General features: G+C 42.2%; 1 protein-coding gene across 3 annotated transcripts in view; it reads right to left on the reverse strand.

The window, feature by feature from the left end:
- LOC137647036 (SET and MYND domain-containing protein 4-like) overlaps positions 1–21,704 on the reverse strand; it is a 157,591-nt gene that overhangs the window by 11,979 nt on the left and 123,908 nt on the right. For all 3 annotated transcript variants that reach the window (XM_068380173.1, XM_068380170.1, XM_068380172.1), the window contains exons 3-4: positions 17,685–17,809; positions 16,115–16,600 (exon numbers count right to left, since the gene is read on the reverse strand). In XM_068380173.1, the coding sequence (XP_068236274.1) occupies positions 16,115–16,600; positions 17,685–17,809 (611 nt within the window). The remainder of the gene's footprint in view (positions 1–16,114; positions 16,601–17,684; positions 17,810–21,704) is intronic.

Consider the following 21,704-nt stretch of genomic DNA (forward strand, 5'->3'; position numbering starts at 1 on the left):
ATAAAAATTGAATATCATAAAAGTTAAATATTTTTCAGAAGACCTGCTTCTGAAATAAATCTAAAAATGCCACTTGCATGGTAGGACACATCATTTCCAAGAATCTTGGCAAGGATGAACCTGCCACCCTCGCCTCGAGCCTCAAACAAATATCTATTCCGCAAGTTGTTATAATTGGGGCATTCGGTCAACAAATGCCTTACTGTTAGAGGTACTAAACAGTCATCACAATACGGTTGGTGTTGGCCCTTCAGCAGAAACTCGTGTGTCAACCGAGTGTGACCAATACGGAGACGACAAAGAGACGTCTCCCATTTTCGGGGCATCATATTATACCTCCAAGGAGATATGTCATTTGTTATCTCTCGCATTTTATTGCCATCTTGACTATCCCATTGCTGTTGCCATTTATTGCAAACCAATTTCTTGATGTCAGGTAAGAAATCATCACAGGGAAAGGGATACCTTCTTGGCAGCAACTCAGATGCAGCCTCCTTAGCCAGTGAATCTGCCTTCTCATTCCCGGACACACCTACATGTGCTGGAACCCAACAAAATTGAACTGTTATACCTCTCCGTCCAATAATGATAAGCCATTCTAAAATCTTTAAAAATAGAGGGTTATTAGAATTAAAAACTTCCATAGCTTGAAGGACACTCCTTGCATCACTAAAAATTGTAAAATTACCCTCCTTCTCCAACGCTATTTTCTCAATAGCGGTTAATATGCCAAACAGTTCGGCAGTAAATATGGAAGCGGTCAGAGGAAGTGCACCTCTACAATTAAAACCATTACTATGTACTCCAAATCCAACGCCAGCATCAGATTTGGAGCCATCAGTATAGATAAAAGTTGATCCTCTATGTTCTTTAACATGTTCATTAAAAAGAGACCTGGTTTCTAGGTCTGACATATTCTTCTTATCTCCAATAAAATATTTACAAAAAGATATCTCCGGTAACTTCCATGGAGGCGTTGATGATACCTTGAATGGAAGTACCTTATTTCTAGTTATATCCAGACTATTTAATAATCGTTTCACCCGAAAGCCATAAGGTTGAGGAGATTTTGGGTGCAACTCAAAGTATGATGCGTGTCTTACAAGGCTTGCAGTCTGAAATGCTAGTACTCCAGGAGCCAAGGGGTGTTCGCATGCTAAAAAGGGCCCCTAGGTTACTCACTATTTTCTGAAAGAACATCACCTGGGACATCATTTTAGCGAGGGTAGACATTCTGAAACCCGGCAGTAATCTTGCTAGTGATGGTTTTGTAGCTATTGACCATACTAAACATTTCAGCAAAAATTTGGAGTAGGGGAAATGCAAATCTTAATAACTCAGTAAGGAAATAAGCTATTTGCATGAAATACCCATCAAAGTGTAGCTTATAGGGACGCTACAAGATGAAAGTAAGAAATATTAAAATAGGTCAAGGTCAAGGTCACCAGAGCTCAAGCAATGACGTAATTTGACACTTGCCCAAAATCTGGGCCTCTAAAAACATAAAATTAAACCAGAACCCAGTTGTAAACTAATTTATTCCTTTATTTGTAGATTCTAGTAGAGTACTACATAGGAAAGTTTTTAAAAATTATTTGAAGAAAAAAACACACACTTTAACCCTTTTATTTTCAAATCAAAATATCGAAAAAAAAATGCCAAAAATGCAATTTTTCAAATTTTGTGCATGTTATGTGATCTTTTTAAAAATGTATCAAAAGAGATAAAAACACCCCAAAACTTTTGAAAATACAGGATTAAGAATAGTAAGAAACCTATAAATGTCTTTTTAGAGGGGAACAGAGGGGCCATGAGGGTAAGGGTAAGGGAGTAGGGGGTAGGGGTTAGGGGGTAGGAGGTAGACGTTGAAAGAATGGTGTTGAAAGTGTTTTCACTTATCATTCACAGTTTTTAATCTACTGCCTGTGACCAGAACTTACTCCCTGTGCATTGGGCCATACATGCAGAGGCCTGTGAATCAGTGAGTCAGCACCTTTATAGGGAATCCCCACTTTCTACACTGTACATTTTGCTTGTGTCCATGAAGCCACTCATCAGAGTCCCTAAGTTTCTTTCATGGAAATCATGCATTTCTAGGTGAGTACATATAGATGGATAGATTAGATTAAAATACATCATGTATCCTTCCTTCAGTGGGTACTCTCTTACTATTTCATGTAATTTAAAGCCATTGGGCATTTGATGTGAAGAGATGAGAAGATGTTGCATTGCATTTCAAAATCTTAGGTGTACATTATACATACACATATATACATAACATACATGTACATAGATAAATTGCATACACATTAAAAATTAATGTCAGGGGGTTAATAATAAGAAAGTTTCCTCTGTTGATTTCAGGCTATTCTGTCCATGTGTGAGATGGCTAGTTTACCAACTAAACGCTTGAGGAGATCAACACCATTACCAAGCCCACATCTGCCTGTTGATATAGAAAAATGCATCATTTGCCAAACGGATCAGCCACACCTTAATACCACCACCAGTGATAACGGCAGAAAACGTATTGCTGAAGCAGCATCTATACGAAAGGATGTTGTTTGTGATAGATTGAAACAGGTCGACAATAGTAAAATTGTTTACCACATAAGTAATGACCGTTATAAACAATATACTCTGAAGAAGACCCTTGATAGAATTAGGTTAGCAGGCTGTCCAGAGTCTCCTGATCCAGGTTCAATGCGATTGGAGCTGACATGTGCCTAGAACAGACCATCAATAGGTCACAGAAGAGTGCCAGTGGAATCATAGGTAGTACCAAGAAGAAGAAATTTGTTGCTCAATGGGAGATAATATATCATGAAATGTTGGCAGTGGTCAATATTCAACAGCAGATCAGTGGTGTTTCAGTCCCAAGTACTGAACTTACAGTTGGTCATGAGTTCAATGTCTCGGCTACGTTGAGCTCTGAAATATTAGCTCGTGATGTAATAGAATACATCAAACAGAATGAAAACCCAGCAGGCGTATCTGAAGCAGACATTCCTGTGGAGCAGCCAAAGTTGCACAACATTCTTACCCAAGAAATTGTGTCCAGTGAAATCTGTGATGCCCTACTGAATTTCAGGAAAAAATCCAGCGATCTCTATGACAAGTTCCGCCGTGAACGTTTGGTCAAAAAGGAAAAATCACTGTTTGACCCAATCCACAGAAATAACTTGAAGACATTCAAATCAATGAAACCAGAGAAAGGAAAGCAGCAAGTTGGAAAACAGGGAAGCAAAAAACTTGCTAAAGCTCAAAAGATATTTGACATTGCTAGAGTGAGAAACTATATGAAGGAACTGCTGAGGCATGACTTAATTGAGGAAAGCTACCTGTTTGATGAGAATGGACTTATGTCGAAGCCAAATAAAAGTGAACTTTGCAAAGGCTTGGAAGATGAGCATTTAGACAAGAAGAAAGACTATCCGCCTCCAGATGAATAGAAAAAAGTAAAAACTGCTAGCATCGTTGATGTGATGTGTTGTTTACGCCAAATGAAGACATCATTTTTGAAGACGTTTGGAGATCTTTGTGCACGGTTCCTACAGATGGCATATGGACTGAGTAAAGATTCTAATAGTATTGACTTTGTCTTCAATACATACGTGGAAGGCTCCATAAAAGACAGTGAACGTCAGAGAAGACTAAGTTGTGGTCCAATTGATTTGAATGTCATTTGTGAAGAGACACCACTGCCAGTTTCTATGGACGCTTTCTGGGCATCTTCTACAAACAAGTCAAAGCTCCAGGGACTCTTGAGAAACTATGTACTAGCACACCCAAGGCCAATGATAGATATTGTTTTGAGTGGAATTGGATTCTCACCCATTATTGACCCATGTCAGGGTATTTTCAATGGCAGTGACCCAACCCCTGTACCAGCGTTGGACCTGGACATTGAAGAAGCCGATGTGAGAACAATCCCACATGCACTTGATGCTACCAACTGCGGGGCAGAACGAGTTGTTCTCCTTTCTAATGACACAGATGTGGTAGTTCTTGGATTGCATCACTGGAGTATTATGAAGGCACATGGTTTAAAGGAACTGTGGATAAAGGCTGGCGTTGCGACCACCACAAGATATATTCCCCTCCATACGTTGGCAACTAGAATGGGCCCTGAGAAGTGCAAAGTTATCATCCCGCTTCATCAGCTGACTGGATGTGACTCAACAAGTAAATTCGGAACGAAAACAGCGGCTTTGAAGGCCAAGCCTGAGAAATTTCTCCAGAACTTTGCCAGGAATCCATATGATACAGATTTCACCTTAGTGGAAAAATTTCTGGTGCAGGTGTATCCATTGAAAGCTCCAGGTGATTGTCAAACATTGGACCACCTCAGATACCAGGTATTTCACCACAGTTCCAAAACAATCCTAGACCTTCCACCAACCAGCAGATTGATCAGAGGCCATATCCAAAGGGCTGTCTATGGATCATACATGCAGACACAGTGTTTGGATAATCCACATCTTGATCCCATAGACTTTGGTTTCTTTGAGCAGGATGGCCTATTGCGTCCAGTGCGGGATCAAATTTTGATGGCACTTGACTTTCCTATGCCATGCACATGCACTTCATGTGCAAAAAAACGTTGTTCCTGTGGGAAGCGTGGCATCAGGTGCTGCCCTTACTGTCAATGCCAAGCTTCAGGCAAGGGGTGCAAGAATGTAGGATAGATCATCATACAGAATAGATTTAATCACATTGAATGGTGGTTTGGATGTCAGCTCCACTTTCATAAAAGAATTTTCCTGGGTTGCGAAACGTCAGTGTTTGCAATGAGGATGTTTTTAATAGTTTGGTTTTACCCCTAAGGGTTCTGCATGATAACCATGTGTCACCGGCAACTAATTTCCTTTGATTATTTGAACGATTCATCATATCAAATTGTTTAGTTTAAAAATGGCATTTTTCCAATTTTCAAATATTTTCGTCTTGGGCCTGAGGCCCTGAGAGGGTTAAAAGACAGGTTTTAGACATTATGACATTATGATAGGTTTCTTACTATTTAATCATGTGCTGTTTAAAGATTTGGGGCTGCTTTAATCTCTTTTGATACGCTTTCAACAGCCAACATAACTAGCATAAAATTTTGAAAAATTGCATTTTTGCTATTTTCTTCGATATTTTGACTTGAAAATAAAAGGGTTAAAGTGTGTTTTTTTTCTTCAAATAATTTTTAAAACTATCCTATGTAGTACTCTACTAGAATCTACAAATAAAAGAATAGATTAGTTTACAACTGGGTTCTGGTTTAATTTTAAGTTTTTAGAGGCCCAGATTTTGGGCAAGTGTCAAATTACGTCATTGCTTGAGCTCTGGTGACCTTGACCTTGACCTATTTTAATATTTCTTACTCTCATCTTGTAGCATGCCCTATAAGCTACACTTTGATGGGTATTTCATGCAAATAGCTTATTTCCTTACTGAGTTATTAAGATTTGCATTTCCCCTACTCCAAATTTTTGCTGAAATGTTTAGTATGGTCAATAGCTACAAAACCATCACTAGCAAGATTACTGCCGGGTTTCAGAATGTCTACCCTCACTAAAATGATGCCCCAGGTGATGTTCTTTTAGAAAATAGTGAGTAACCAAGGGGCCCTTTTTAGCATGCGAACACCCCTTGGCTCCAGGAGTATAGAGAGTTAGGGAGTCTTTGCAATCTAAACCAATACCGAAGAATGGAAGACATTCGGTAAAAGTCTAGAGGTAACTCTCCAGCATCAACAAGGAGACTTGGGATAGGCGAGGTTTTAAAAGCTCCAGTAGACAATTTAATACCTGCATGATGTATCGAGTCTAATATTTTTAACCGGCTTGGGGTGGCTGAAGAATATACCTCACAACCATAACTAATTTTGGAAAAAATCAAGGCCTTGTATAATTTTAAAATAGTATTGCGGTCTGCCCCCCACGATGTATGGGACAATACTTTTAAGATATTCAGAGCTTCAACACATTTAGCTTTTAATGCTTTTAAGTGAGAAACCCATGTCAGCCTACAATCAAATATCAAACCTAAAAATTAGCTTCTCTTGCACATGGTATCCGTTGACTTTTAATGTACTGTATATATCCGGGTCTGGATGTACTCCCCGGATACGACAAAAATGGACAACGGTAGTTTTACTTGTCGAGAACTTAAATCCATTCATGTCAGCCCACTGGATAATTTTATCAATAGAGAGTTGGATTTTTCTCTCAACCATTGCCATTCTGGTGCCAGCAAATGATATTGAGAGATCATCCACAAATAATGTTGAGAGAACATCCTGGGGAATGGCTGAGGATATCCCATTAATTGCTAGTGCAAAAAGGGTTACACTCAGCACACTACCCTGAGGAACTCCTTCTTCCTGGCACTTACTCTCTGATAGAGTTTCCCCAACTCTCACTTGAAAAACTCTACGTGAAAGAAATGCCTGAATAAATAGTGGCAGCTCTCCTCTCAATCCCAATTCATGAATGGATTTAAGTATACCATATCTCCATGTGGTATCATATGCCTTTTCAAGGTCAAAAAATACTGTAACATGGTGCTGTTTGGAAGCAAAGGCTTCACAAATAGAAGACTCTAGTCGTATCAACACATCAGTCGTTGAGTGCATTTTTCGGAATCCACATTGAATCGGTGATAAAATACCTTTCTTTTCAAGGTACCACATCAGCCTTGCATTGACCATCTTCTCCATGATTTTACATAAACAAGATGTCAATGCAATAGGACGATAGTTTGCTGCTAAAAACTTGTCTTTACCGGGTTTTAAAAAGGCTAAAATAATGGCTAGTTCCCAAACACTAGGGTAACTATGATCATGCCATATTCTATTAATAATACTTAAAATAAATAGCTTTGTATTAAAATGTACATGTTTAATCATTGCATATGGAATTCCATCGGGTCCAGGGGCTGTATCATTGCAATGAGCAAGTGCGGAATCAAATTCTCTTTCAGTGAAAGGAGAATTATACGACTCTTCCCTTCTTGTTGCAAAATTTAAAATTTTCTTTTCTTCAGTGCTCCTATACTGGTGACCAAGAGCTCCTTCACACTTGCTGGATACTTTTGAAAAATGATTAGCCAGGGCATTGCTAACATCATTTGCTTCAGTTACATACTGGCCATTCACCCTCAACACTGGTGGTGGGTTGGGGGTGAATTTGCCAGCTATCTTTTTTACTTTCCTCCACACAGAAGATGGTGGTGTTCTACTGTTAATGGAGGAAACAAAAGACATCCATGACTGGTGCCTTGCTTCTTTCATGGCACGACGGAACTGTGCTCTACATTTCTTGTACATAATTAAATTCTCATCAGTTCTGCGTCTACGCAATCGTGTTAAAGATCTTCTTGTGGCTCTGTGCAGGGCAGTTAGTTCTGAAGACCACCACGGGACTGGTCGTCGTTTGAATAACCCTGTTGTTTTTGGAATTTAATTGACTCCTGCTGTATGGAGAGTTCCATTCAGTAAGTCTATGGCATCATCGATATTTTCAACTTGTCCTGCATCCCCCTCAATTTCGCTTAGCTCACGAAATTTATCCCAGTCCGCCTTGTCAAGATTCCATCGTGGCGATCCCTGTAAAGGTGGACCATTGTTGGTGTTTATAATGATTGGTGCGTGATCACTAGTATGCCAATCATCTAATGTACTCCAATCGAAGTCGAGAAGGCAATTAGAGCTTACGATTGATAGGTCAATACATGACAAGGTACCTGTCTGGACATGAAAGTGTGTGGGCTCTCCTGTATTAAGGAGTCCCACATCTTCATTTTCCACAATTGATGATATGATATTTCCCCTCGTGTTTGCTAAAACATCACCCCACAAAGGGTGTCTACCATTCAAATCTCCAAGTAAAAGAAAAGGTTGAGGGAGTTGTTGAATCACCTCCACTAAGTTGTCATACAAAATGTTATCATTTGGAGGCAAGTACAGAGAACAAATTGTATATTTTCGCCCTATGTCGATCTGTACAACCACTGCCTGCAGAGGTGTACGAATAGACAGAGAAACTTGGGGAACATCTCGACGAACGTATATGAGACTTCCGCCATGGCTCCCCACTTGGTGATCATATGGTGTCCTATAACTAATGTATTCGCGAGGGCAAGGGGTATTATGATCAAGTTTGCTCTCCTGTAGACAAATAATTATGGGGGAATCCTCATGAATAAGGAGCTTAAGTTCCTCATATTTGGCCCTTAAACCCTGACAATTCCATTGCAAAATGGAGGAAAAAACTATGGTTTATAATTTGGTAGACCCCTTAGATGGAGTCTTCCCATTAGCAGTTTTTGATCTAACACTATTTTTAGGTGGTTTTATTAAAGAGGGTCTTGATGGATTGGGTTTAGAATTTATGATTTTCTTTTTGTCTTTTTGATCTGATTGTTGAGGAGGTTGGTGGACCTCCACTTGAATTTCCGATTTATTTAAATTGACTTCCAGATCAGAAATATCAACAGACAAATCATCATATTTATTTGACGTCGTAATTTTGATATTTCTTATGGAAGGGGGCGAGAGAGATGGAGGTCTCTCTCTTTTCCGATTAGTAGGTTTTGAGCTACCAGGTTTTTGCACCTTCCCCAATACAGGTGCACCTGGTAACTTGGTGTCAGGTGGCATCTCCATCAAATCAGGCAAGGACATGGCCTGGGAGAGGTTAGTACTATTGTTGGTAATGGGGGACGAAGGCTGTACAGAAATGGGCAATGACCCATTTTTAATACGCTGTGGCAAAGCCTCAGAAGGCGATATGATTACCTTGTCATGCAGTACTTTATTATCAGAGGTTGTATTTCTTTTCTTAGGATTACTGGCAGTGCTAGGTGGGGTTGCTGTCTCCTGTGGTAAATTTACCTTTGATTTTAAGGCCTTTGCATAGCTGGTTGATTTATTCAACAGTCTTTTTGCATGTCCCACACTTATGTGTTCTAAACTTGATTTGTTTAGAGCAGCTTCCTCCAACTTATACAGTTCGCATCTCCTATCAGTTGATTTATGATTCAAATTGCAATTTGAACACCTGGCCTCAAGTGTACATTCTCCATGATAAGTTTTGGAGCAAATACCACACATTTTTCCATTTTTGCAAACTTTGGATGGGTGTCCAAATTTAAAACAATTAAAACATTGCAGGGGCTTTTGTTTGAAAGGCCGAACTTTAATCCTTTCATTTTCAATAAAAATATGGAAAGGTACATCAGCATCCTGGAAAGTGAGTATAATCATTGAAGTTCCAGGAACCTTATGCACTTTCCATACATTTAATGGACACATAGAAAGTATCTCCTCCTCTGTAAATTCGTATAGGTCCTTATTAAAGACCACTCCCCTTCCATAACTAAAATTTAGATGAGGTTTCATTTCCAATGTAATTTCATCACTGCCTGTCTGTAAGTTAGACAGTATTGCAGACTGAGTCGAAGATTTGGCATGGATGAGATAACTGTTCTTCCCAAAACGAGATATATCTCCAGGTGCTATGGTTCCTACTTTTTTTTGGATAAACTTACATATCTTAAAATAATTCCCTATTATCCCTTTAGATTCAGCTAAGAGCCACATTGGTGCTTTGGGTTTTCTCTGTGAAGGCATGGGTACATTTCTATCTTTTTCAAACCAATCAACAGGTTTGTACACATCCAATTCCTTTGGGACCTTATCACAAAGAGCTCCCATGATGTTCAATTCGTTAATTTTGATACTACTAATATTACTTATGGCATTAAACGCCTCATCATGACTTTCAAAAGATATCCAAGTCCCATTTTTCATCTCCAAGTCTCATCCTTATTTCCTTTATCGATCCATAGCACTCAAATGCTCTATATATATCATCATAATTTGTCTCTAATGGGATTTGGGAAACATGAAGGAATCGTAGTTTCCCTGTGTTACCCAAATTGCTAGATTTTTTAACATCAGTAGAGTGGTCCTTTTTAGTTCGAAGGTCGTCAACAGAGTTTTCCTTAATTACAGTAGCAGAAGTCGTCAACAGTGCCGGGGGGGGAGTCAGCAAATCCAGGGGATGGGGAGTCAGTATTTGAAGGGTCCATATTTAAGGGTGGGATTTTCAGGTTTTTTGTTGTTGTTTTGTTGGGGTACCTGCTTGAGAATTATAAGAAAGTACCATACGTTGGAAAGGAAATTTGCATTCTCCACTATCGGCACAATGAGAGTATACTTCCCCGATGGTCCACTCCATACCCTACCCAAAGGATAGCATCAAAACAGATATAGAGGCACAGGTGTAAGCTAAACCTGCCTGTTAGGACTGAGACCAAAGTAATATGGAATCATCCTCCCCATATCTGTAATGATGGGCTTCCGGCCAAAATCCAAGAGTCCCACCTCAAGGATTGGATCCCCCTGGATTCCGATGACCCAACCCTTGAGAGTAGTTCCGCCAAAAAGGTCCAAACCATCTTTGGGATGGCTGAGATCATCCAATACTCTCATATATAGCTTTGAATGCGAATACCTCCCAACCGTGATCCCTTCTCCCATTCATCTAAGCAGGCAGTAATAACGAATGTGGAAATATCCACGCCCTTTAAATAAAATAGAAAAAAAAATAGATAAATAAATAAATAAACAAATAAAATAATATATATATATATATATATATATGCATACATCTACATATATATATAACTAAGAAAAATAATAATCATAGAGATAGGACAGCAAGATGAAAGAAAGTTGGTAAAATTAGGAGAAGGTCGAAGTAATATTAAGCAGAAGAAAAAGATGAAAGAGAGAAATTTAGATTCAAACTGGGGGAGCAATTTCCCGAAGTTCGAGAGCCCTCTTGCCCGTCACCAAGATTCAGCACGGGAATGAAATGCCGTGCTGAAGCTCAATGACTTCATCAAGGCATTCTCTCATTAAGAGGGGGCTGGTGCAGAAGGTCTGACCTGGCGGGTAGAGGCCACGGCGGTTGACTCGTTAGGTCTTTTAGGTCTGCGAACCACTCTCTCTCCGGCCACCAGGGCGCTACCAAAGTCATCTTTAGGTTTCGGGCGGTCCTTACTCTGTTGAGCACCTGTCTTATCAACGTGAAAGGGGGAAAGCGTACACATCCAGATTGTCCCACTTGTGCTGAAAGGCGTCTTCTAAGGCTGCTTTCGGGTCTGGTACAGGGGAGCAATAGACTGGGAGTTGGGCGTTGAGTTTCGTTGCAAAGAGGTCCATCACCGGGGAACCCCAACGCTGAATGATGAGCCTGGCTACTTCTGGGAGAAGGGACCACTCTGTCCCTACTATCTGGCCCATTCTGCTGAGGCCGTCGGCCAGAACGTTTTTCTTCCCGGGAATGAACCTTGCTAACAACACCACGTGATTTTCCTCTGCCCAATTCAGAATCTCTATGGTGAGATCGCACAACTCCCTCGATTTCAAGCCTCCCTGCTTCTTTATGTATGCTACTACCGTGGCGTTGTCGCACATCAACGCCACGGTGTTTCCCTTTAGCAGACTTGCAAAGTGTAAGCACGCCTTCTGGACTGCTTTCAACTCCAGGATATTGATGTGGAGTTGCTTTTCCCCTTCCAACCAGGTACCTCGTGCCGTTCCATCGAGGAGATGGGCTCCCCATCCTTGGTTGGAGGCGTCTGTGAACAGAAGTAATTCTGGAGGGCTGGTCCCGAAGGGCATTCCCTTGAGGGAGTTCGACAGGCAGTGCCACCATTCCAGGGAGGGTCTCGTGTCTGGAAGGACTGGAATTAGCACTTGTTGTGAGTCCGTCTGGCACCAGAGGTTCTTGAGATTCCATTGGATGGATCTGAGCTTTATCCTCCCTTGGGGAACTAGTTTCTCCAATGAGACCAGGTATCAGCCTCTGCCAGTCTTTCGCTCTCCTGGGTTGTTCTGACAGGAACGGCTGAATGATGTGCCTGAGGTTCCTTATCCTGTCCTCCGAAGGGAAAACTTTTCCTTGAATGGTGTCCAATGTCATCCCCAAGTAGTTCATTCTGGTGGACGGGGATAGATTTGACTTCTTTGGGTTGATTACAATCCCCAGATCTCTGCAAAACTGGAGGAGACATCTCCCTTGTTCCTCCAAGAGGGCTTTTGAGGCGGAAAGGAGCAACCAGTCGTCCAGGTATCTGATAAGGCGGATGCCTCGTTCGTGAGCCCACACTGAGACAGTCGTGAAGACTCTCGTGAACACCTGGGGCGCTGTTGACAGACCGAAGCAAAGAGTCCTGAATTGCAGGATCTGGGAACCCCATTTCACCCGGAGGAACTTCCGACTCGAGGGGTGGATCGGAATTTGGAAGCATGCGTCCTTGAGGTCGACGGTCATCATGAAATCTTTCTCCCTCAAAGACAGCAGGACTGACTTTGGAGTGTCCATCTTGAAGTCCGTCTTCTTGACGAACCTGTTGAGAGCCGACAGATCTATAACCGGTCTCCACCCCCCCGTCGCTTTTTCTACCAGGAACAGGCGACTGTAGAAACCTGGCCCTGGGAGAGGAACTTCTTCCATGGCACCCTTTTCTAACATGGAGGATACCTCCTCTTGAAGGGCGGTCCTCTTTAACGGATCTTTGGGGGCTAGCCATTCCGTCCGGTTGGCCGGAATAAGAGGGGGGTGGATTCGTCAGGAACGGGAGTCTGTAGCCCTCCTTTAGGACGGACACTGTCCAAGGCTCTGCCCCTTGAGCCTTCCATGCTTGCCAATGTTTTCTGAGGCATCCCCCAATCTGAGGCTTGGGCGGGGATAGGGGGCCTCCCACACTACCTTCATCTAGAGGGGCGGCCTGATCTGCCTCTCCTAGAAGCGGAGTAACCCGACCTGAAGGAGCTTGAGGGGCGCTGCTGCTCCCCTGCGGGAGGGTTGCGGCGTTGAGGACCAGGAGGAAGAGGGGGCCTCTCTCCTCGTAGTGCTGGAAGAGGCTTGGGGCGTCGCGGCGCTATCCGAGACGGACCTCTTGTATGGAGGTCTCCTAGAAGTTGCCGGTCTGGTGACGTTGGCCTCCTTCTTTTTCGAGACCTTTTCCATTATGGTCTCTAGCTCTTTCAGAGGAAACAGAGACTTTCCCCATGGGCAGGCTGCGAATGGCTCGCGCCTCCCTGTCCGGTACCTTCCGAGACACTTTCGTTAGAACAGTGTCTCGCTTACGGAGAACCCAGTTGGCTGTAAGGGCGAGAGACTGATAGGTTAGGAACTTGAGGGTTTTACCCCCGGAGGTAATGAGGTCCCTCATTAGGCCTTGCTGATCAGGGTCCTCGGGGTCGAAGGAGGCTTGAACACCCACCAACGTGGAAGCCCACCAGTCCAGCCAAGAGGAGACGTTAACTAAGTTTCGCGACATTTCCTCCATCATGGAGGCCTCTGCTGGTGAGAAACAGACTGGGGCCGAAGAGGCTCTGTCGTCTGAGATGCCTTGACCCAGAATGTCCACGGCTGTTTCTACTTTACAAGGACCTGGGCGACGTCCTTCGGGCACATAGACCTTCCCTTGGGTTTTGAGGCCCTGGAGCAATTTAGAGGCACTCTGGGTCTTGGGAGCCTCGGCATTGCTGGCCACTACTTTGTCAATGTACTCTTGCCCTAGAACTAGATCTCGGGCCAGAGGGAGAGCCAGGGATGACTTAGGTTGGGAGGGTGTTTGCATGATTCTCAGCAGGCTTGACCTCCAGGAATCTTCATCTGTAGCTGCAGGTTCTGCTATTTCGTGGTGCCTTCTGATCAGGCTAACCACTCTCCTGTAGGCGGAGTCCTCTGTCGGGGAGCCCTCCCCTCTGTCAGCCGAGGTCTCGGCCTGGGGCGGGGAAGCCAGTTTACCGGGCACGCCGACTGGACGCCTAGCCCTTGGGGCCAGGGGCACCATCCCGCCGAGGTACTGGACCTCATCTGGGGGTAAGACCGCACCAGGGGCTCGGGATAGTGCAGGCACCGCTGGTTCAGCGGGGACTCTCGTACGCCTGAAGGCTCTGGGTGCTGAGGGCGCAGTTATCGTGGGCTGACCCGACAGCGGGAACCGTTCCTTCCGACCTGAAGGCCGCACCAGCTGGGCTGGTTCGGCCAGGCTGCCTGGTAAGAAGCACGTTTCCCCCCGCTGGGCGGGGTGAACCGGAGGCCTCGAGGACTTATGCTTTCTCGAGAGGTCTTTCCTGCGAGCCAGGTCGCGAGGGTCAAGGCTGTGCTCGGAGGGCGGCAGCCTTGGGGACCGCTCACTGGACTGGTGGTCTGGGGAACGAAGCACCTTCGATTCCCCGAAGATACGTAGATCCAGGCGCCACCGGGAGATACACTTCTCCTATACTTACGACTCGGGGAGCGGGAGCGCTTTCTGCTATATCGAGAGCGCGACCTCGAACGGGAACGCTCGATCCTGGACCGCTCCCTCCGACGGCGGTGTTTCACCCTGACCTCTTCCGATGAGCCAGACGACACTGTGTTCACCGCGTGTCGGCTGGTAGCGGGGACTGCGGGGGACTTCTTCGGGCGTTGAATGCCAGAGGTCGAGGGTTGGAGGAAGTCATCGGGGACTTCCATGGGGAGGGTTGGGAACGACTCAAACCGTTCCATGCCCGGGAGCCAGGGATCCAGGGTCACATCCATCCTCAGGGGTGACCTACCCGGCGTCTTCGGGAGCCTCCAACCGAAGGCATCGTTACCTGAAGGTCGAACTTTCCTCTGGTTGTCTCCCCCTAAAGAGGAACCAGAAGCACAGGCCCACGAGGGCGGCGGTGACACCGAGACTGCGTTACTACCCCACAAGGGGTCATCGGAGGAAGCGTGCCCCTCGAGCACAAGGGCCGACTCTCCGGACGCACTACTGGGTCCTTCACTAGCCCTAAAGGGGCCCGCTATTGGCACTGCACTAACACTGGGCTCCTGGGAAAGGACGCCTTGTTCATCCACCACACTAGACTTACCTCGTCCCCTACTCTGTGTAGGGGATGGCGAAACCGAGGCCCCGTCGGACCGCTCACTGGGTGACGGTATCGGCGAGGAAACACTAATTTTCCTGGGGGAACGTTTCGCTGATTTCCTCTTTTTGGTACCGTAGCGTACCCACTGTATATCGCTCCAGTCTACACACTCGGGGCACGTGTCTGCTGACGAGCAAACTTTTCCCCTACAGGAGGAACAAAGGGAGTGAGGATCCACTTCGGGCTTGGAGAGGAACGCTCCACACGATTTCCCGGCTCTAGGCCCAGGACAACGGCGAATTTGCTCCATAACGCATACAACGCACGACACAAGCACTAAGGGAATCAATTAAAACACTGGGTAAGCACACGGTTGAAAGGTGAACGCACAGGAACACTTGGGAAAAGCACACTGGAAAACGCAAGTTGCCACGCTGGGAACACGTGGGACACAGAACGCACACAAAGGATCGACAGAGATACGAGAGTGAGGGTGTGAACGCCTCGCGACCAGAGAACTTAATGAGGAAGGTGACCCAGCAAGCAAGCGACCTACCTTGATCCTACCCTCGGGGCACATTCCTTGATGCTGGGGGTAAGGCTACTTAGAGCGCGGAGTGGGGGGGGTAACATACTAAAAACTCTGGTCGATGGAGAGGAGATCACCAGTGACTCCTAAGAAAGTAGTTCGAGGTAAGTATTCGTGTTGGAACAATTTAAGATTTAGGGGTTGTCTAATGTGTGGAAATATACAGTAACGTATAGGATAAGCGGGGTAATGACAGCAGAATAATTGTCTTTTCATATAAGAAAGATGAACAACGAAAAAGTTACTGAAAACAAAATTTTTCTATTACTGAATACAGACAGATGCAGTTCTATCATGAAATATAAGTAATACTGTGATTTAACTCAAACTGAAGGAGTTCAAGAGCAGAGACGACATGGTGTTTATGAGTTCAAGTAAAATTATGTCAGAAACAACCTACAAAGGGAAATTCCCAAAACTCTCAACATAGGAATATCTACAGTATTCTCCTAACTACAAAGAAAATAACTAAACAATCAAAGGTACAGTATAGGCATAAAAAGGCTGACTAACTAGGCTGGGTTCTCTCTAGGTCCCGCCAGTAATAGTATCAAAATGGGAGATAGGCCCTGACCATAAAATACCTAATTAATTTTCAATCAATAGAAACTCACCTTCATATCAGAAACCTCAAAATATACACAGTTGTATGCAAAGTGATGTAAAAGAGATGAGCCAGTTATTATGCAATCCTCATCGCTTGGGTCGAATTCTTTGCCAGTTTCATCTAAAAAGAAAGCTTTGCTCTCGCGGAGTACCTTCGTCAGAAGGAAAGCAACTATGCAATAGTTTAGTAGTTTTACATTTGGCTTCCTACTGTTTAAAGCAGTAATATGGTACACAGATCTATAATCTGATGAATTGAAGACCCCATTTGGATCAAACCCATACTTTTCTGGAGAAAGCTCTTTCACTTCTTTTCGGAGTACAGGTAACTTCTTCTTCAATTCATGAAAAGTAGTATGAATGACTGTTCTTAAAGCATTACAGATTTCTTCATCGTTTATTTCAAGATCCAAGAGATAACCTATTATTTCACACTCTTTGCCATGTCTCCCAGCAAGTCCTTTGCTTCTGCAGTCTTCTGAACAAAAAACAGACTGGAAAAAAGCAAAAATGTTACTAGCGCTCACTGTTAGAAAAGACAAGCGTGTCAAACATCAGCATGAATGATACTGTACAATTACTTATTTGAGAATACATTTAAAATATATCAAGATACAGTAAATATTACAATTATGTGAATATTTCTATTTCCAAACTTAATACATAGGTACTATAAAAATAACTTTTCCATATTCAACACACATATGTAAAGACGAAGAAGACTACTGCCTAGTAAATGATTGATTGATCGATTCTGTTCTTTGAAATAATTTCTTAAGGGAGGCTTGTTTCCATATGTTTCTTAATATGCGTAAACACTGACATGTTTTGAGAGTTAAGAATTAAAAGATGACACTGTAATTTGAAAATAGTTTATATAAGTAAGAGCTGTTGTTTTTCTTATCATAGCACTATTGTATTGTGTGAATGCATATTGTACAAGTGTTCCTCAGTTCATAGATGAATGAGCCATGTAATGAATGTGAAACTGTTCATTGAGGAAAAGTTTATCACTTTTCTGGGTGGTTACACAGCATAAAAATGACCCCAGGTACCATGCATAATCAGTTGTGATCAAACCTTGATATAGGGGCTGCGCTTAAAACTAAAATATTCCTGTCACTCTTTACAAGATTTGTCCTGGAGTTTTATAGGTGTCAAAGTATCACACTTTTTTATTCATTTGTAGTCTTGCAGTTATCTGAATTTAAAGAGCATCTGATTGAATTAGCAGCTTTATAACAATGAATGCCATTGAGAAAGTTAAAGAAACTGTACAGTAAGGGTTTTAGGGAGTTGAAAGTTGAAATTAAGCATTGTACAAAATGGCTACTGCCAAAAAGCAAAGAGGTACAGAAAAGAGCCTTCACTAATAAGTACATTTTGCAATGTGATACCCAATGTGGAAAACAACCCCATGAGGTTGATGCAGGAACAACTGATTAGTTGAAATGATTTTTAAACTACGTATATTAAAATAATCCAAAGTGGGACATATACTGTATATTCCTCCATTTGACAATTTTCTAAATTTAATACAAAATGAGAAAATACATTTCACAAAAAATAAACACTTACCATACACTCTGGACACGGAATAATTTGGTTATTACAGCGCATTAGGCATTCTGAACAAACCTCATACATGGTCCGGTCATATCTTATAAAGCTGCAATAACCTTTGTCAACAGCAAGGACTTCCCCTGTAAGAGAAAACAGAACTTTAATAATATTCCTTTTTTTCTATACTTACCTAATGTTTATATTGGTGCTTATCCAGAAGCTTGGTTTAATCAACATTTAATGGTTAAATCTTAAAATTGTTCCCATTTTCTGTCTCTTTAATATATACATACCATTATTAAAGGAAGGACATTCTAGCAGTAGCAGTAAGTGTTAACTGACATGTTAATGTCATTCTCTCCTGAGTTTGGAAGACAAAATTACTCCTACCCTCTTAACATTGCTGGGAACTGAGGAGGAGGGTGGGCGTGTATAAAAACATCAGATGAATAGAGATAAGGAATGTCAAAATTCTGTTTATTTCTATGAACCTCCTATAATGTTCAAATTGCTGACTCCCATATGCTACTGAAGGTAGGCTATTAATGAAGGAGAGATATGATAAAATGAATTAAAATCAACATACCATGACTACAATATATAACCTGGTTTAGAATACTTTCAACAAACCATTACAAAATACCATTTGAGGTACAAAACTCTAGTAAAACAATATTATACAACTGATAAGGCTTACACAAGTGAGCACAGTATAGAAGTCTGAAAGACTAAAAGGAAACTGGAATTTCTAACTTTTCCTGAATCTGAGACAATGATATACAATATCAATTCTAATTACCAAGCTGTGTGATATAGTTTTAGAAGCAGCTACTTTTGTAGTTTTGGAGGATTAAGAAGTTTCCAAACTTACTTTACTCCACATAATTGGGTATTCCTTAGCAATAAGGTTTCATAGGATTTGAAAAGGAAATAATTCCTCACTTTCAAGGTTTGTGTCAATGTTTTCCTTTACTAACCCTTTTACCCCCAATGGACGTACTAGTACATTTCACAAAATTCATCCCTTTACGCCCATGGACGTACTGGTTCGTCCTTGCAAAAAACTGCTATTTACATTTTTTTTTTTGCATATTTTTGATAACTTCATGAGAAACTTCAGGCATTTTCCAAAAGAACGAGACCAATCTGACCTCTCTATGACGAAAATTAAGGCTGTTAAAGCAATTTAAAAAACATATATTGCAAAATGTGCTTGAAAAAAAGAAAATGCCTGGGGGTTAAGGGTTGGAAAGTTCAAAATAGCCTGGGGGTAAATGGGTTAAGATTTAAGGGTATTACACGATATGCCATCCTATCCACATAAGTAATATGAGGTTGTTTAGGAGGGCCTACTTTAGAGAGGGTGTTAATCGCAGAGGGGTCCAAAGAAACGGAAGAATTTACAGCTGTGAGAGGCTTTAAAATCTGTACTGTGCACTTTCAGAAACCTTACGAAAGAAACACTACTGTATTAACAATAAATTCAATTTGAGGAGGAGGTTAGGTTAGGTCTGGCAATGGTAGGACAAGAATTACTGCTTTTAAGGGAAGATTCACTGGACTCGATGAACTTTAACAACGGAAGCTAGCGAAGTTAAGAGCTTATAAAGAACATTACGATCTAAAGTTGGCTGATTATATAAATTGTCTAAAGATGGAAACACGTCATTATCGTTGTCATCTCGGCTGTTATCAACAAACCTTGTCTTTCCTAGCTTTCTCCCTGAACTAACAAGTTACCTTTGTGCTTTGAACTGCTAATTTGACAAGCAACCATTTAAAATATACTTTTCTATGAGGTAATGTGAGGGCAACGCACTCTCCACAACAGTTATCTAAAAAAGCATTGCCCTAGACACAATGCACAAAGGAAATAAGGATGATCATCTCCTAGAAACAATTATCGTGCAGATTTCATACAGTAATTGCTAACAAAACCAGGGGAAGACATCTTATTGTACAGTAATAAGCAAACAATTTAGAAAGGTCTGATCACTAACAATACAAAAACATTGTCTCATCAGTTACCACTTCTATCTATCTACCAAGGCACTTCCTAAAATTTTGTGGGGTAGCAAAACAAAAGGGGACTTATCTCCTCTTTGCTCCTCCTGGCCTAATGAGGGATTCAGCTGAGTTTGGTTAGTATGATAAATCTAAAAATAATTTTTATATTTCCTAACGATACAAACCTGTAGCTCTTTATTGGGGAATATATAGCTGGCAAAGCTGAACAACTAGACAAAAGACTTTTAGTGAGGTGTGACTACCCAATAGCTAATTAGCTATCCCAGCTCACACACACTTGAGTTGTCTCGTCACTTTTGATTGTAGGCAGGACTTGCAAGGAGGTAGGTGATGGCAGGACAATTTTTTAAAGAGTTACACATTAGTATCATTGGGAAAAATACAATTGTTTTTAAATTTCTCATTTGTTGTCACTAAATACAAACCCTTAGCTCTTTATTAGGGAAGACTCACCCTTAGGTGGGTGGAAGTCCTACCGAACTGGCTAGTCCTTGACCTGTGGCATTCCCTCATACTATGCACAGTTTTTAAGAATGGCCCTAATACCTTGCTAGGCTGCAATTGCAAGCTTTAGCGGCCTGAGCATTCTTCTCTTTGACTAAACTATAGATGTTACCTAATCCGCCCCTCGCAATGGGGATATGGGGACATAACAAATATCTTAGACAAATATCAGGTTACACAAGGGAACAGGTTATTACCAGCAGACAGTGATGGTCAGCTTTACAGAGTACCATTGTGGAAAAAACCCAGATCGTTTAGGAAAAATGCAAATTTTTCATATAGTACTGTGCTGTACTAGAAAATTGCTTAGCTTTAACTTTTTAAGGGTTCTTTTTTATTTATGTTAACTTGTTGTGCTATCCCTTAACATTGTCTCAAAATTCCTCTGTTTGTTTTCTTAGGTAGCTGGCAGCAATCCCTACACCCAGTAGGGTTATTTATTTAAAAAGACTAAGAATCCTGCCAACATCGAAGCTCACTGTTGAGTCAATTCGTTTTATCTGCTGATGTAACCAGATGACTCACTTGTCTTCTAGACTGCAGTCGTGGGTATCATATTTGTACTGTGATGTAATTTCTATTGTGTGATCAGTCTTATCCCTGACAGACCTTTCCCTGTCAAAGTGTAATTGCCTCTTTTTCATATGGTGATAATTGTCCTAGTATTAGGGTCACATTCGTCCCAGAAACAAGGGACCATATGGTGGTAGACAAAAAAACTTTCAGCCAAAGGCAAACCACTACACCATAGGTGATGTTCCCAAAGAGAGGGGAAAGTAAAAGACAGGAGCCAGTCATACTTATCATTCATCCTCGACAAATCCCAGGTAAATTCTACCCTCCGCAATCTGCTACTTGTTCATCAAGGAGCTTGAGGTGCTTACACCACTTGTTGTGCAGCCACCACAGGACCAATTGAGAATGTCTCCAAGTTCCTGTGGGTTACATCTTGCAGTTAGAGGGGGGTGAAGCTTGTTTGACGCTTCGACACAACCACTTGTAGGACCTGCGCCACAGAGTAATTATTTCTTGAAGACTAGGGATGTGCTAACCCCTCTAATATCGTGAGCTCTGGGTTTCCACTGTGGAAAAGAATCAGGGTCCGAGACCATTACTAAGAGCCTCCGGATCCAAGCTGAGATTGTGTTCTTCATGATTCTTCTTTTATCTTTGCCCGTGCTGAAGAATAATCCTCTAACATGGGGACAGGCTGTTGTAGTTCCTTTAAGGTAACACCTCAGAGCTCTCACCGCAATATATAGGGGTTTGTGCCTAAGAAACCTGTATGGTTTGTGGTTAAAAAAATATTCTATTTTTCATATAGTGTTTCGTAGCGCTCTAGTCCCTCCCCCAAAAATGGTGCCTTAATCTGTTATTATTTCTTTTAACAGGTACTGACAGCAGGCCCCTACAAGCAGTAGGGAGAGAGGATTAGCTTACTCTTCATAGAAATTTAGAATCTAGACTATTCAGAGTACTGTACGTATATAGGAAAGATGAAGT

The sequence above is a fragment of the Palaemon carinicauda genome, chromosome 9 (genome assembly GCF_036898095.1).
Source record: "Palaemon carinicauda isolate YSFRI2023 chromosome 9, ASM3689809v2, whole genome shotgun sequence".
NCBI lineage: Eukaryota > Metazoa > Arthropoda > Malacostraca > Decapoda > Palaemonidae > Palaemon > Palaemon carinicauda.